At 41.5% G+C, this 17,198-nt stretch overlaps 1 protein-coding gene and 1 long non-coding RNA gene across 21 annotated transcripts in view; one reads left to right on the forward strand and one right to left on the reverse strand.

The window, feature by feature from the left end:
• LOC132507590 (uncharacterized) overlaps positions 1 to 5,594 on the reverse strand; it is a 36,168-nt gene extending 30,574 nt beyond the window's left edge. Inside the window, exon 1 of the long non-coding RNA XR_009536226.1 lies at positions 5,166 to 5,594. This is a non-coding gene — a long non-coding RNA (uncharacterized LOC132507590). The remainder of the gene's footprint in view (positions 1 to 5,165) is intronic.
• The window catches only part of LOC132507587 (WASH complex subunit 2-like), a 56,513-nt gene continuing 44,627 nt past the window's right edge, over positions 5,313 to 17,198 (forward strand). For 19 of the 20 annotated variants that reach the window (XM_060127107.1, XM_060127114.1, XM_060127124.1 and 16 more), the window contains exons 1-5: positions 5,313 to 5,419; positions 5,505 to 5,627; positions 6,409 to 6,573; positions 12,874 to 12,936; positions 14,704 to 14,877. In XM_060127107.1, the coding sequence (XP_059983090.1) occupies positions 5,417 to 5,419; positions 5,505 to 5,627; positions 6,409 to 6,573; positions 12,874 to 12,936; positions 14,704 to 14,877 (528 nt within the window). In that variant the 5' untranslated portion in view covers positions 5,313 to 5,416. Of the gene's footprint in view, positions 5,420 to 5,504; positions 5,628 to 6,408; positions 6,574 to 12,873; positions 12,937 to 14,703; positions 14,878 to 17,198 lie in introns of those variants that run through there. The other variant, XM_060127123.1, reaches the window with a different exon arrangement.

Raw genomic sequence — 17,198 nt, forward strand, 5'->3', positions numbered from 1 at the left:
CTGAAGGCTTAAACATCAGACTCAGAGTTAAGATCTCCTCTGAGTGGATGAGATGAGATGAAGAGTGGAGTGAGTGGTGTGTGTTGGCTTGTGGGGAGAGTTGGGGTGGGGTAGATGCAAGGTCTTTAGTCTTCTTTGTAAAGTCTGATTTTACTTTCAAAGAAATATTTGTGTATTATTTGTTGAATGAGTTTGATTACAGTATTTTTTTTTTCCTCTGGATGTGCCTGCCTTTGCACAAATGGCAGATTTGCTAACCTAGGCTATCTAGGCATTCAGGGAATGGGCTGAGTAGGCACAAGTGGTTTACCAACCCTTGCACAACAGGATTTATGACCTCTCTTCTCCCTCCCTTCTACCCCACAGTACACCCCAGATGCTGGAATCTTAAGGAAGGAAACGGGGCTGCCATATCCAGCTGTGGACTAAGGATGGTAGCACCCACTCTTGAATAAGAAGGTTACCAGCACCCCGCTAAGTGAAGCTGTGTGTTTGTGTGTGTGTGTACGCGCGCGTGTGTGCTGGGAAGTCGTCTTTTATGTAAGTACGCTGGAAAAATTATACTTCAGGTAAGGTTTCAGGAACACAATGAACCCTACAGCTTCTAAACTATTAAAGCTTTTTTGTGACCTACCTTGAGCTATCCACTTTCTGAGCTCTAATGTGTAACATCAAGAAAAGGAGGAACCTTCTCCTCTTTGGCAATGAGAAGTTGGAAACACAGCCAGAACAACTCTTTATGTCACTGATTAGTCTCAGGCTTATGCATTTTGCTATTTTAAATTTCTCCCTTATTTCAAACCAACTGCTTATGAATCTTTCCATTTGGCAACGTGGAAATATTTAATTAGACCTCTTCTATAATGATGTTGTTGTAGAAGTAAAAAAAACAACAATTCTTTCTGGTTCTCCAAATTCCACACTGCAAAGTCCAGTGTGTTTCCTCTCTTCCTCTCTGACCCCCATGGCCCTCAGAACTTTCTCCATACTCTGAAACCCCAGTAGTAAGTTATAATCTTCAGGATCCATTTGGAATTTACAATATTGAATTCCTATAGTATTGCCAATCGTATTGTACCACTGGTTCCTTCTATCTTTCTATTTCTTTCTCTCCTTTGAAGTTCCTAATGCAGTGGTTGATTGGTTACTTGATTGAGTAGAATCTGGAAGTAGCTGGTGTACAATCATCATTAATGCTTGGTTCCCTGAGCTAGCGTTGGCTAGGTGCCTGGGACAATGTCTGGGCAGACCCCTCATCTTCTCCCCTGTGGTCCATTAGCCCAGGATGTTGCAAGGAAACTGTGGGGAGTCCTGATGAGTCTGAGCCTCCCTAAAGCCAACAGTCCAAGAGAGGGCTACTTCAGTTTCTAAGCCTAAGCACTTTTCTTCCATTACCACCCAAGGAGTTTGGCCCCAATACACCCCACTCCCAGCAAGGATCCACTGCATAATTTGTGGGGCCCAGTTCCCTGCCTCCGTGGGGGCCTCCAGAAGCAAGTCCTGGCCTCTCTCCACTATGACAGCTCTTTCTTAGTCATTTTCCATATGACAAAGAGACACACCGGCTGTCAAGGTTGGCACCATGGAGCTGCACTGCTCACCAGGGAACACAGCCTGGCTCTTTATCCCTACATTCTTTAATTTCAGGAGCCTGGGCATCACCTGGGAGCTTGTCAGAAATGCAGTGTCTCAGGCCTCATCTCAGACCTATTCATTTAGAATCTGCTTTTTAACAAGATCCCTGGCAGACACCTGGGCACAGAAACTAAGATTAAGCTCAGAGAAGCTCAGATCAAGGCTCTAGGCCTGGGATCTCCCCTGATACAGTTGACTTCACAAATACCATGGCAGGAAAGTCCTCTAGGATTTTCACTGGTTGACAGTTTTAATCATGTAAGTATAGCAAGAGAATGACCAGTATGACAGATTTATCTGAATTCTCAGGCATGGTTATTGCAGTACAAGATCTCTTTAACATGAACAAATTCAATACAAAGCATGACTCAAAAACATTTGAAGGAATACTAGTAAAGAGAGTAAGATTGAACACACAGGAAGGGGAGTTCAAAACAGCACCATTCCAGGAGAAGCAGGAAAGGCTCAATCAAGAACATAGTGGTCAGTGGCCTTGGGCGAAAGCGGGGATGACTCTTCCAGAGACTGAAACAAAGGAGCGGAGGCAGCATGTAGCCTGTTGTTTTTGTTTGCCTAGCATCCCTTCTTCCTGCTTTTGGTAACAGTCCCAACTTTTTGTTTGGGGACCATTTCTGTCCATTCTATGTGGTCTTGGTAGAAAAGCCAATTAGGGGAGTGGGAATACGACCCAAGGGAAGCTAATGGGATTCTATTTACCGCAGGAATGTGAAATTCAGAGGAGAAAACCAAGAAGAGAAGTGACTGGAACTGAGTCCTTCTAGTGGCAGGGGCTCAGAGGAGACTGCCCTAGGTTCCTCTGCTTTATGCTCTTCCCAAGACCAGTGTCTGCTTGCTTTCCTTAAGTTCTGTGAGCTTTGCAATATCTTTCCCCCAAATTCTGGTTTGTTTGAGTTTGCCAGTCAAATTATGTTGTGTGCAAAGAAAGAACTGTATGAGATACAGAAGGTGTAGACATAGAAACATTTTAAGTTGAGGTGAGAAGTCCATTTCCTCTGGTAGAGGCAAATAGGATGCATACTTTGAACCACATGGTAAAGTTATGGAAGGGATCTACTCAAGGATAAGTACATAGAGAAAGTATAAGTAAAAGGACTGCCAGTCAGTGCTGAGGGGCCAGCTAAGTTTGCAGAATATGAAATCGCAGTGATTTCCTTGAGTAACCTAGGTGTAGGAAAGGAGAAAGGGCATAGTTGGACTGATTCAAAGCTAGGAGTTAGCAGAGACCATGTGTCAGAAACATAAGGTGGGGATATTAAAGGGCTGTCAAGAGAAGTTAAAAGCTAATATCATGGGCTGCAGGCAGGACAAGCTAGGAAATGAAGCTAAGACGGCGAAATGGGGAGGAGGGGCACTGAGAGACTGAGGCTTGGGTTAGGTGAGAACAGACCAGGGAATAAGAGAGAGACTTGGAAGTTTAAGAGGCTGCTCTACTGCAGTCCAGATTTAAAAGTCAGAATGTTTCAGCTGCTAAGGTCCAGGATGTGGGTAATCCATGGACTTTGAGAATTGGAATGTAGATTAAGGTTATTAGGGCACATTGAGGCCAGGGTCATCCACATGGTCACTGAAGTTGACCATGATGATGTTATATAAGATGTAAGTTTGGTAACTGGCTCACCTCAATTTTACCAACCAAGTTCTTAAGTGGTTTTATTTAAAAATATTTTAAATGAATGTATGGGAATGGCCAGGAGGTTGGTAGACTGCAATTTAAAACTGAAGTTCCTTCAAGAAACTACTAGCTATAGAGTAACATAATGGCTAATGGTGTGGGTTCCTGGCTCTGCTCCTTTACTGGCTGTCTAACCCTGAGTAAGTTACTTATCCTCCCTGTGCCTCAGTTTCCTCAACTATAAAATGAGCATAAGACTACCCGCCTCACAAAGTCATTGTGAGAATTAAATGAATTAACGTGTATAAAGTGGTAAATGCTGAGCACTTCATAAATGTTAGGTATTTTTATTAAAGAGGAGACATTATAAATAAACTATAATGTGATACTCTATGATGAATATTTGTACAAGCATGGAGAAAATAACCGAGGGGGGGGCACTTAAAACTATCCTTGGGATAACCAGGGAAGTCTTCAGTAAAGAGACAGAAGCAAAAACAAAACAAAGTCCAAGAGTTTGATAAACAAGGGGCATAGGGGAAGTGGTAGGATCTATGTTCAATGCTCACAGTATGACAGGCACCGTGGTATTTTACAAATATTATCACATTTAACACCACATCCCTGCAAGACATGTAACTTCCTTTCACTGAGGAAAACTCACAGGGATTAAATAACTTGGGCACACAGGAATGGAAAGGGTATTAGACAGCATACAAAGGGTATCTAATACAAAGGGAAAAATAACAAACCACTACCCTTACCCAAAAATCCTATTCAAATGGAACTTTGGAATCACAGTTCTGAGCTTATTGGGCCCCCGGCTTAAAGAGTCCCACTCAAGGATATCCATATACTGGTTTGTCTACCGCTCCACTCAGTCCAGGTCCCAACATGGGATAGCCTAACTAGTGCCTAACTAGCCTAACTAATAGCCTAACTAGCCTAAATTGGAATCTTCATTTTAAAAAGCAAGTTGGTGTGGAAGAAGAACTCTGCTGAGGGGCCTTCAAAGAAGTGTGAGGTGGAATAGGTAGATCACTGAGCGCTCATGGGAAGCTGGGAATGTTGAGGATGGATTCACATGCAGGGATCAGATTATAAATGGTTTTTGCCTGTCATATGAGAAGTTTGGACTTGAGTCTGAGAGCAATGCAGAGGGAGTAAAGGATGTTTAAGGAGGCCCTACACAGTGACCTGAAACCGAGCATGTCGTTAAAGTACGATGACAGCCAGATACATCAATCTCCAGAAAATCTGGGCTGACCCCCAGACAGGCAGAGGAGACTCAGTAAGGAAGAGGAGTGGCGGCGAGCTCTTCCTCCCTCCACATCGCCGGTTGTTTAAAGCCCCTCGGCTTGTTCTCCCACACCTCCTTTTGGCTCCTCTCTCTAAACATACCTGGCTGCCTGCGTGCTTCCGGAGCTAACCACGCGCCTCCTCCTGCGCCCTCCAGCTGAAGCGCGACCCGGCCGACCCACCCCTTCAGCGCTCCCTGGCGTCTTCACCCTTGCTCTCTTTTTTTTTAGTGAAATAATTTTTTTAAAATTTATTTTATTGAAGTATAGTTGATTTACAACGTTGTTTTAATTTCTTCTGTATAGCAAAGTGACTCAATTATACATATATAAACTTTTTCTCATATTCTTTTCCATTATGACTTACCACAGGATATTGAATATACTGTACTATACAGTAGGACCTTATTCATCCATTCTGTATGTAATAGTTTGCATCTGCTAAACCCAAACTCCCAATCCATCCCTCCTCCACCCTCCCTTCCCCTTGGCAACCACAAGTCTGTTCTCTGTATCTGTTAGTCTGTTTCACAGTTCATTTGTGTCATATTTTAGATTCCAAATATGTGATATCATATGATATTTGCCTTCTGACTTACTTCACTTAGTATGATAATCCGTAAGTCCACCCATGGGACTGCAGGGCTCTTCTAACTCGCGTACCTCAGAGAGCTGCCCGGCCTCCTTCCGCAGCGCCCCGCATCCGGTCACATGAGGCGCAGGTCACCTGCTCTCTGGTCACGTGAGGCCGGTCACGTGCCAGGCCCCCCACCGCTAGCTTCCGGAGACTTTCGGGGCTTAGCGGGTGCGGTCCTGCGGCTCCCTGAGCCCACCGAACTGCACAGCCAGGATGGTGAGGGCGGGGGTTCGGGTTCGGGTTTGGCCCTGACCGCCGCCTCCCCGGAGCTCAGTCCCTCTTCTCGTCCTTCCCGCTGCAGATGAACGGGACCGCCCCCGACCAGGAGCGGCCTCCGGTGTCCGAGCCCGTGTGGGAGCGGCCCTGGTCGGTGGAGGAGATCCGCAGGAGCAGCCAGAGCTGGTCGCTGGCAGCCGACGCCGGCGTGAGAGGCGGGCCCCAGGGACCGGAGGGGAGGGCGGGCCTTCTGGCGTGATGCGCGGCCTGCGAGCGGGACTCCGGGAGCCCCCAGTCCCCCTCCACCCAGTCGATCCTGTTGCCTCTCATTGACTCAATAACGCCCCTTCTCGTCCTCGAAAACTCCCGGGTGGTAGTCCCCAGGCACTTGGGCGGAGGCGGGCTGGTTGATCTTAGCCCTCTCAGTGCTCCCACTTGGACTGCGGCCCTTCCTTGTTTGGGTTTTTTAGCCAGGCGCCCAACTCCACCCTGAGCGGGGATCGGCTTCCGCCCCCTCGCAGGCTTACATGGTACTAGTTAGGCTATTCCATGTTGGGACCTGGACTGAGTGGAGCGGTAGACAAACCAGTATATGGATATCCTTGAGTGGAACTCTTTAGGCCGGGTGCCCAATAAGCTCAGAACTGTGATTCCAAAGTTCCATTTGAATAGGATTTTTGGGTAAGAGTAGTGGTTTGTTATTTTTCCCTTTGTCTCTGATCCCTGAAGAATGACAACGAAAAAGGACTTTTAAATTCCTCCAGAAACGATATAGCAAATATCCATTGACTCATTGACACTGTTCTGATGAGCTTTCTTAATGTTTTTTGATACTACTTGGTCTTTGTACTGTCAAAAGCAGCATCCCTTTTACATTCCAGCACACGGGCGCACACACACAGGCGAAAGGAAATGGGTTCTTTTCTGTTTTGACACGCAGAATAGGTGCATATAATATTGATACTACTGTATGTTTGTTTTTTAAATAGTTACTACAGTTTCTACAGGAATTCTCACAACAGACTATCTCTAGGACCCATGAAATCAAGAAACAAGTGGATGGACTAATTCGGGAAACTAAAGCCACAGATTGTCGACTACATAATGTCTTCAATGACTTCCTTATGCTGTCTAATACCCAGTTCATTGAGAACGTGAGTTACTTAGTTACATCAGACTTATAAAAAAATAATACTGTTAGAAGGAGCAAGAGTCACTGTGATACTAAGTGACCCATTATTAGGTTCTCTAAAATTTTGGTGAAGTAGTAGTTCTTGGTGATTGATGTCCCCCCTTTTTATTAGTAAAGTTTATTTTTTTCAAGCCTTTGAAAAAAACCTAACGATAAAACTTATTCATATTCCAGTGTTTTCATTGATTTTTAGTTTTGGTGTAGACTGCTGAATTACATGGCACTCCAACAAGTTTTGTTATGAGCATGCTCTGTAAGGAAAGCCATACACCTGGTCTGATCCTCTGGACACCATCAGGTTATTGATTGTATCCATTATGTCCTGATAAGTTACATTAAAGGCATGTGTGTGTCTACTTGGAATATTCTCAAGTAACGTTTTGTTATGATGGCTGAACCTATGCCATAGATTATTGCTAAAAGATTATTGAGCTTTAACCCAAGTGCTATTTTGTCTATGTATTTATCGAATTTCTAGGTGCTAGGTTCTAGGAATACATAGGTAAATTAGACAGAGCCCCTCCTTAGAGAAAATAACAATCTTCCATAATAGTGTAATTCCAGAATAAAAAGGAAGCAAGTGTGGCTGGAGCCCAGTGACTGTAGGGGAGATTGATAACAGAGGATGGAGAGGAAGCTTAGTTAAGCTGGTCTGTATTTCTCATAGGGCGGCTAACTTTCTCAGTATCAGTGTTAATTAATCTGTGAAAAGAGAATTAGTAAAGTAGGCTATCTCCTGAGATTGTTAGATACAAAGTAATAAAAAAAAGATTTCAAAAATTGCAAGATTATACAAAGCCCACGATTTAGGATTGTTAAGAAGAGACTAAATATTGTCACGCAGGTATCTTATGCAGCATGTTTGTACATTTTTAGTAGTTCAGGTTGAAATGCCACTACTAGGCTTTTTGGGGAAGCTGTGTGTAAAATAAAGATCTTAATAAATATCTTATTTAAGATATATCTTAAATATCTCTTTACCAGTAGGTTTAAAATGTAACAAATATTCTCGTCAACTCTGTAGTCATTTTCTGGTTGTCTATACAGAATGTCCATGCTTGGTCCTGAGCATCTTTCCTATTAGAAGAGGCAGTTTACAGGACTCTCATCTGTACTTTACTGGTGTATGCAGCCCCATCACTTTTTCATCATGCTGAATTCCGTGTCCTTTTGAATATACCTGTTGTTCTCATTCTGTACCTTTCTTGCTGGATCAGGTGCTTAGCTCTTCTCTGCAGTCAGTGTTGCAGCCCTAGACTGGGCAAGGAATAGAATTGGGAGGCTTCTTTTGTACCTGATGTGCCTGTACCACATTGGTATTGGATTGGTACCCGACTGATACTTTGGGGGTGAGGGGCATCATAAGCTTCTTTTTCTGAATCATAACCTTCAGTTCTTTTTCTTTTCTCTAGCTCTTCTTTTCTGGCCAAGTTTTCTTAGCTTCTGAGTTTCCTATAATCTAGTTTTTGTGGGTGGTTTTTTTGTTTGTTTTTGTTGATTATTTTTTAGTAATAGTTCTTTATTTCTGTTCACTTCTTGGATTCCCTACTTTCCATCCATCTCTCCATCCCCTTGGTCCTTATGCCTCTTCCCCTGCCATTCTGCAGCCAAATTCCCCTTAGATGTGCCTGTTGCCACTGCCAAATCAAACTGCTTCCCAGACCTCCCTATAATGCCATGTGTTACGTGTTTTTCCATTTGTGGTAGAGCATGATGATGTTGAGTATGGCTAATGCTTAATAAAACTCTGAAATAAACTACCTGCTGATAATACATTTGGCAGTGATTTGACTTTGCATGTGTTTTCTTCAAACCCTGGCCAGTACTCACGTATTACAATTCTGGCTTAAATGACGGTGCCATTTGGTTTCATGGTAGTTTATTGGAAAGATACGCACAGTCATAGGTTTCTGGGTTTTAGTAATTGACCTAGAGGTAGCCAGTAGATTGCAAACTGCATTACAGTTAGTGAAACTGAAGAGCAATCAGGACTTTCCAGGGCAAGAGAAATTAGTGCCTTTAATGAAGGCTCAAGAGGGGACTCTGAAGGAGGATAAATGCTGATTAACAGTGGCCAGTGCATCAGTGTGTTATTTGGAGGGAGTACAATTCTTGAAGCTTCATTAATCTGTTAATTTAGGAATTTTGTCCTGAAACATTAAGTGACCTAGTTAATGACTTCTTTAGTAGCACTTCCCATGATTGTAATTTTACATTTATTGATATGATTTGATGTGTTGAACTCCACTACTAAATCAACCCCCATATTTTTGCTAAATGTTGTATTCCTTGGGCTCAGCATGAGCCTGATATATAGGGACTCAGTGAATATTGGAATGAATTAATGAGAGATCACAAAAGTGAAAAGAACCAGGGCTGTTTATAACATGTTAAGAAATCTCAGCCCCTCGTCAGCGTTCTCTCTAATTCCCCACCTTCACCTCTTACCTCATCTCCCCAAATGAGGAAAAGATGCTTTGAGGGGAAATATCAAAGATATTTAACAGTTCTGGGAATGGCTACCTGATTTTAAAATGATCAAAAAACCCATGAAGCTGTGAGTTGGGTGAAACTGGTAAGGGTGAAGGAAGTTAGCATTGATTTCCTGCTGTGTACTGAGTACTTGAGATGCATGGTCCTGGCCAGCCTCGAAAGATCCCATGGGTTTTATGTATTTGCTGGTTGGTTTCTTAGATGTCCTGTTTGGCTTTCCACAGGCTGCTGATCTCTTGTGAGGTAGTTTTCAATGACAAGCAGTAGAAAAAGTAGGGTGTTAATGCTGTTGAGACCTCAGCATGAAGCTCAACCTTTTAGGTTAAGTGGTCTCACTATTTTAAAGTCTGAAGTGACCTTGGTAGCTGCCTTGTCTTAAAGTCTCCATTTTAAGATTTATTTACTTTATTTATTCCTGCCTTTGAAAATTGCTCCCCAAATTTTTGGGCTTTATAGAACAATTTTTTTTTTAAGTATGGAAAAAGAAGCATCATCTGAAATTTCAGATGCTAAAGGAGAGCCTCTTAACATTTTGACATGTATATTCCAAGTCCATTTTCCATGCAGACATTGGGCTTTAAGTGTTTTCCTTTCTTGTTGTAAAAGTAATGAACACTCACTGTGGGAGAGATTGGCATATATAAAAAGTATTAAAGTGTGAAAAAATTAAAACTACAGAAATCAACTATAATTCCACCACCCCAAATTAACCAGCCACTGAACATTTTGGCATATTTCTTTCTAGGAGTACATATGTATGTATATAACTTTAACCTTTTCTATATATTGGCAGCCTGCATTTTTCTTAATGTTAGTGTATTATTTTGTAAGCATTTTAACACATCTGTAAGATTTTGTGAACTTAATTTTTATTGTTTTTATTTCATTATGTGACTATCCTTTAACAATCTCCTGACATCAATTTTTTAAAATATTTCATGTGTCTAGAAAAGAACAGATAATAACCACAAATGCTAATAATATACACTACCTTGCATTAACAGATTTTAATATTTTGACATATTTGCTTAAAAGGCACCAACTCCCATTTTTTCCCTTAACTCTAAATATTTTGGGTGTGGGCTCCTTTGTATCTCTGCCTTTTTACTCTTCTTCTTACCTGGAGAGTATATCTGTGTGGATGTATATCGGTGCAGGTATATGTAATATGAGGTAGGGATTTCATTTGGTTCATTTCCATATGAGTAACTTTTATTGTGTAGTTCTTTTTTAAAAATAATTAATTTATCTTTCGGCTGTATTGGGTCTTCGTTGCTGCACAAGGGTTTTCTCTAGTTGCGGCGAGCAGGGGCTACTCTTCGTTGTGGTGCACGGGCTTTTCATTGCAGTGGCTTCTCTTGTTGCGGAGCATGGGCTCTAGGCGCGCGGGCTTCAGTAGTTGTGGCTCGCAGGCTCTAGAGCGCAGGCTCAGTAGTTGTTGCGCCCGGGCTTAGTTGTTCCATGGCATGTGGGATCTTCCCGGACCAGGGCTCGAACCCGTGTCCCCTGCACTGGCAGGCGGATTCTTAACCACTGCGCCATCAGGGAAGCCCTATTGTGTAGTTCTTTTCCTCACTGACTTCTGTGTATGAATGCATATGGATAACTTTTATTGTGTAGTTCTTTTCCTCACTGACTTATATGTATGAATGTGTGTTTTTGTGAATATAAAATCAAGCTTACATGTAATTGTGGGTCTGTCTCTTGCCTGTCTTTTATTATGTTTATCTGCCGTAGTCAGTATCACAATCTTAAATACCAGAGATTTCTAGTAAGTCCTAATAGGGCAAATCCCTGTGACTTCTTTTTATTCAGAATTATCATGGTTATCCTTGGCTTTTTTCTTTCCTCTGTGAATTTGAGGATTATCTTGCTAAATTACCCAGAAAATTCTATTAGCACTTTGATTGGAATTGCATAGAATTACAGATTTGGTGTTTGTGACTTTGCAGTATAAATCTGATGCCATGAGCATCTTATTGTTTGTATTTATTTTTCTTGGAACTAAATTTCAAGAAGTAGAATTACGAAGATACGAACATTTAAAAATAACATTGTTGGGCTTCCCTGGTGGCGCGGTGGTTGAGAGTCCACCTGCCGATGCAGGGGACACGGGTTCGTGCCCTGGACCGGGAAGATCCCACATGCCGCGGAGCAGCTGGGTCCGTGAGCCATGGCCGCTGAGCCTGCACGTCCAGAGCCTGTGCTCCGCAGCGGGAGAGGCCACAACAGTGAGAGGCCCACGTACCGCAAAATAAATAAATAAATAAATAAATAAAATAAAAATAACATTGTCTAATCAGATTGGCAGATATTTTTAAAAGGTAGGTAACATGGTTCCACTGCTGGCAAAGGTCTGGGAAGTGGGCACTTGAATATGTTGTGGGGACAGTGTGAGTTGCTCCACATTTGTGGCCAGAAATCTGGAGGTAGCTATTAAGCCTAAAAAACAGTTTTGTCCTGTGACTTGGCAATCCTATTTTTGGGAAGCCTATAGAAATAAAAGATCCAGGGCCTAAGAATTTAGTATATGTGCGTATGTTTACAGCAGTTTATTTACAACAGCAAAAACTGGAAATCTCCTTAATGTTCCCTAATAGAGAATTATTGAATTAATCATAGTCAAGTTCACACTATAGAATATTGTGCAGATATAAAAAGGATTGAATCAAATCTATTTGCATTGACCTAGAAAGTGGTTTATGTAAATATCGAGTGAAAAAGTGGGGCAGAGGAATGTGTATAGTATAAGTGCATTTTTATTTAAAAGCAGGAAGAGTGGGAGAACTCTGAATATGTGCATACGTCTGTATATATTTGTGTATGTTTCTATGTGGGAAGCATAGAGGAGCACACACCAAGCTTAAATTGCTTATTCTGAGGGTTTGGTTGGAGGCAAAGATGGAACAATTTTTAAACACATCTCTTTCACTTATATCTTTATATTGACTTTTTAATTTTTAATTGACTTATAATTCACATACCATAAAGTTCACCCTTTCAAAAAGTGTACAAGTCAATAAGTGTTAGTGTATTCACAAAGTTTTGTAACCATCACCAATATCTAATTCCAGAACATTTTCATCATTGCACTATTTATAATGAGAATGTTTTCCTTTGGAAGTTTAAACAACAATATATAGTTAAAAAAGGAAATTGCAGTGAGTTGCCAGAGTGACAGATCTATTTTGGAAAAGAGAGGCTGCCTGCTCCAGCTGTATGGGTCAGTCCCATGCCTGGCCTTCTGGCAAATCATTGGTGGGCTTGGCCTATCTATTTTCTTATAAATGGGATAATAAAAATTTAGCAACCATTTTAAGCAACAGGATTAAAATTACTTACCTTTACCGTTTCCACTGTGCAAAATGTTAAAGCTCTTGTTACCTAGTAGGTAGGTTCTACCACTTGGTATTCTCATAGCCTCACATTTAAGTACCTGTATCATTGCTCTGTCAGCATTAAGTATTAGATTAAACAAGAAAGTGTGAACACCAGTTTATTATTGTTTTTGTGACTGTGGTCAACAATGAGATTGAAGGTTTTTTTCTCATGTTTCCTAGTCATTTGTGTCTGTTTTTTTAAACTTAATTTTGGGAGAGTTGACTACTGTTCTTTGCTTTTTGCCCTTGACCAGCGGCCTCAGCCATTTGTTGAATAATCATTTCTTCCCCATCTTTGTCTTTTTTAAATTGTGTATTGAATTCTTACGTTGTGATTGATTCCAAATGCTGTTTTGACCATTCCAAACTGAATTTGCTTCCGTATTTAGCGTGTATATGATGAAGAAGTGGAGGAGCCGGTGCTCAAGCCTGAGGCAGAAAAACCAGAACAGGTACTTGCATTAAATCACTCTTCTGTTGGGCTCCTTTCGAGAAGAAAAGTGGTGGAGATTTGTGATGTGGCTGGTGGAGGGATTGTGGGCAGGGAGATGGACACGGGGGGAAATGGGAAAAGCTGCTCCTGACAGCCCAACAATTGAACTCTTTAGTTTGTTTGTGAAATTTAGTGTATTAAGAAATGTATAGATTAAGTTCCTGAATTCTGGCTTAAGAATAGAGCAGAGGTATGCAGAGATTTTCTGTAAAGGACCAGATAATAAATATTTTGTTTGCTGGCCGCATTGACCTACGTCTCTTCACTTCTTTTTCTTCTCTTCCTCCTCCCCTTCCCCCTCCTCCGTTAAAAATGTAAAAACCTTTCTTACCGTGAGGGCTATAAAAAATGTAGGCCATGCTGGGCTGTAGTTTGTGAGTTCTTTGAAGATTGTGCTTCCCTATCCTTTCGTGGCTGCTTTGATTCTTATTCCTACCAGTTTAAAAATGAAAGTAAGATGAAAGCCATATTGCTTGTAACATATGAAGATGTTAGACTAAGAAAGGATATTAGAAACCAGCTACAGTTCTGCCTATTTCTAGCCTTAAAAAATTTTTTTTTAAATCTTTATTTTTAATAGTACTCAGGGATTTGCTAACCATTTAAGTGCAATAGTATCTGGTTATACCAAGTCAGGGGGCAATTTTAAGGTGACAGCTATTTAGTGAATTATTTTTAAAACATCCATTATATATTTATTCCACAGGCATGTTTTCGCACACTTAGTACAACGTTAGCTATTTAACTCAGAATCAAGCATACCAGAGTGCAGAAAAGATGCAGCCAAAACAAAAAAGCTAAATCAGAAAGACTTCCACACTTGAGGTAGTATAAAATACTCTTCAGATTTTCCCCTTTGGCTGTCAAAACAACACTATGGTTTGGTTCTTTCTGTAATTATGTATCAACTTCTAGAATATTTGTGAGGAAGGGAAATGACACTAAAGATATTTTGCAATATTTCTTACAACTGATGACACAGTTGAGTGTATGAGAGCTGCTGTTATAGGAAGTGCAGACCTGTGGAATATTTTCAGCAGGTTGGTGATGTGTACAGAGTTTTGTCGGGGTCGGGGGCATTGTTCTAGGGTGATGTACAGGATAGATTAGAGATGAAACTGACCCTGTCTTGGTTTGAAACAAGTTTATAGAATAATCGTAATTGTCCAGTTATTTTTTTTTAGCTGTAATTGAAAAATGACATCTCTGGCTGGGGTATTTTCTTCTAAGTCTTAACTCCTAAAATTGTCCAAAGGATCATTAAGCAAGGTCAGTGGGATACAGCCATGGCAAAGCTGAAAGTCTAGGCCCTTCGTTCCTCCAGTAGCAGGGAGGTGAAGTGCCCCTGGATGTCTTGTGGTGTGCCATTCATTATTAAGATTCTTTTACATAGCCTATAAAAGCTGAACCACCACACCATAGTTGTGCTTTTGTCTTTGTAGATGATGAACCTGGAGCTCCAGGACCTTACGTAGTTCGGTGTGTGTTCAAAGCATAGACAAACTTGGGATTTACCACTCCAAAGTCTGTGTTGAGGCATTCAGCAGAATCTGACTTTTAGTGTTTTTAATTGTTTAACATTTTAAATTGTTAAGAATTTAACATTTTTAATTAAAATTTGGGGGGTTTTTTGGAGCATGAGTCTAGGCTTTAGCAAACATTCCCAGTGTTTTATTAGGGTGGTATCAATATACTGGATATCTTACTGAACAGTATTTTTTCCTAGGAGAAGACCCGGGAACAGAAAGAAGTAGATCTGATTCCTAAAGTCCAGGAGGCTGTGAACTACGGTTTACAAGTGTTGGACAGTGCATTTGAGCAACTAGATATAAAAGCAGGAAACTCAGACTCTGAAGAAGATGATGCTAATGAGCGGGTGGAATTGATCCTTGAGCCAAAGGTAAAGACATTCAGTTGAAATATTTATTGTCGCACCTGTTGGGTTTTGGGTACTTTACTTGGGCACAGAATTGGTAAGACATGAACTTCACTTCCAGGAAGTGAGGATGTCACTTAGCAGTCTCATACTGACTCCATCGATCAGAAAGATTTGCTGTACACAAGCATCGATTGAGCACTTACTAGGTACTAGCATGCCAAGTTGGGGGAGTACAAAGATGCAGAACATGGTTCCTACTCTCAGGATGCTTATTACAGCAGTACCAGATGGTGGGAGAGAGGAGGCTTTACAAGAGTCACCATCATAAGTGCTCTGACTTCTAGCTGGGGAAATTAGGATGAAGATGAGATTTGAACTGGATTTTGAAGGATGAGGAGGCCCGTGCGAGGTAGGAATTGTTGGGAACCTGACATTCTGCAGCTTGCACTAAGAGGGAACCTCCAAAGTGTTGAAAGACATGTGGGTTGTTCCCAGGTTTTGGCCAATATGAATAAAGCTGCTATGAGTGTTCACGAAGAAACTTAGCAGATGTTTATTGTTTTACTGTTACTTTCTCTCAGGCTCAGTAGTAAACACAGGAGGTTGCCTTACTGATTTTGAGAATCCTTGTGACACATAAGTGCCTTGTGAATTGAAACATGCTGCAAAATCAGTCTCTTCTAGTCCTTCATTTCACTGCACATTTCTCTTCCGATTTGAGCTTATAGTGCCAAATTGGGGCTGATCCTTTAACCATGATATGCTCGCCAGCTTGCTTTTTCACTATAGGGATTTAGAAGTCAGCAGCAGACCCTGGGAAATGTATTGCCTGGGCCACACTTGCTACTTCCACGTCACACACCACTTTCTCTGTTACAGGAGGACTTTGGAAACAAGCCTCCTAAGTCAGTGAACAGTTAGCTCAATTAGCACTTCCATTTCTTTGCACTAAATTGGTTGCTGTTGTATCTTTTACACTAACCTTCCCAAGCTTTCTGTCATTGGTGAAGCATCAGAATTGTTCTTCCCTGCACCCAGCTTCTTTTCTATAGGGAGGAGATATTAAGGCCAAAGGGCCATGCCTCACTGTGAAGATGGGAGGTTGCCCCAGGGTGGAGAGCTTTCTTTTCTTTTCTTTTTTTTGTTTTTTTTTCAGGTCTTTTACCTCCTTAGGTATGTTTATTCCTACATATTTTATTCTTTTTGTTGCCATGGTGAATGGGATTGTTTCCTTAATTTTCTGATCTTTCGTTGTTAGTGTATAGGAATGCAAGAGATTTCTGTGCATTAATTTTGTATCCTGCAACTTTACCAAGTTCATTGATTAGCACTAGTAGTTTTCTGGTGGCATCTTTAGGATTATCTATGTATGGTATCATGTCATCTGCAAACAGTGACAGTTTTACTTCTTCTCCCTTTTTTTAAAAAAATTAATTAATTTTATTTATTTATTTTTGGCTGTGTTTTGGGTCTTTGTTGCTGCGCATGGGCTTTCTCTAATTGTGGCGAGCGGGGGCTACTCTTCGTTGCTGTGCACGGGCTTCCCATTGTGGTGGCTTCTCTTGCTGTGGAGCACAGGCTCTAGGCATGTGGGCTTCAGTAGTTATGGCATGCAGACTCAGTAGTTGTGGCTCGCGGGCTCTAGAGCACAGGCTCAGTAGTTGTGGCACATGGGCTTAGTTGCTTCGCGGCATGTGGGATCTTCCCGGACCAGGGCTTAAACCTGTGTCCCCTGCATTGGCAGCCGGTTTCTCAACCACCGTGCCACCAGGAAAGCCCTTTACTTCTTCTTTTGGAGTGCTTTCTTAACTCTAAATTTTTGATGTGTGTGATGGCCTGCGGTGGAAGGATCTCCAACATGTACTATTCTGTAGACAGTATCCTTCATTTTGTTTTGTTGTTTTATCATCTGGTCTTATTTTACCAATTTCATTTCTCTAAATTCTACAGTGTGAACCTCTGGGGCATATTATTATTCTCTTCTTTGGGTTATTTTTTTCTGCTGGGTAGGTTCTCATCAGTCTGTTGGAGACATTCCTTTAGTTAATTATGTTGACTGTGAATATTTGCCTAGTTGCCACTCTGTTTCTTTTCATCTAGCCCATGCTTTATGTTCCGTGTTCCTGCGTCTCTGCCCTGATGAAGTGTGAAGGAGTCCTCCTCCATTCCCTTCCTTTGTGCCTTACTTGTGTCCTGTTTGTACACATGTCCCCCTACCCACCTGCCTTCTCAAGTCATAAAACCATTTGGGTTATTTCCTCAGTGTGCTTCTCCAAATTTAGGACTTGGTTCTTGAGATTGATGGATTGGTTGATTTTTGCTCACCAGAGTTGAATTTTAGG

Source organism: Lagenorhynchus albirostris, chromosome 16, assembly GCF_949774975.1.
Source record: "Lagenorhynchus albirostris chromosome 16, mLagAlb1.1, whole genome shotgun sequence".
NCBI classification, from domain to species: Eukaryota; Metazoa; Chordata; class Mammalia; order Artiodactyla; family Delphinidae; genus Lagenorhynchus; species Lagenorhynchus albirostris.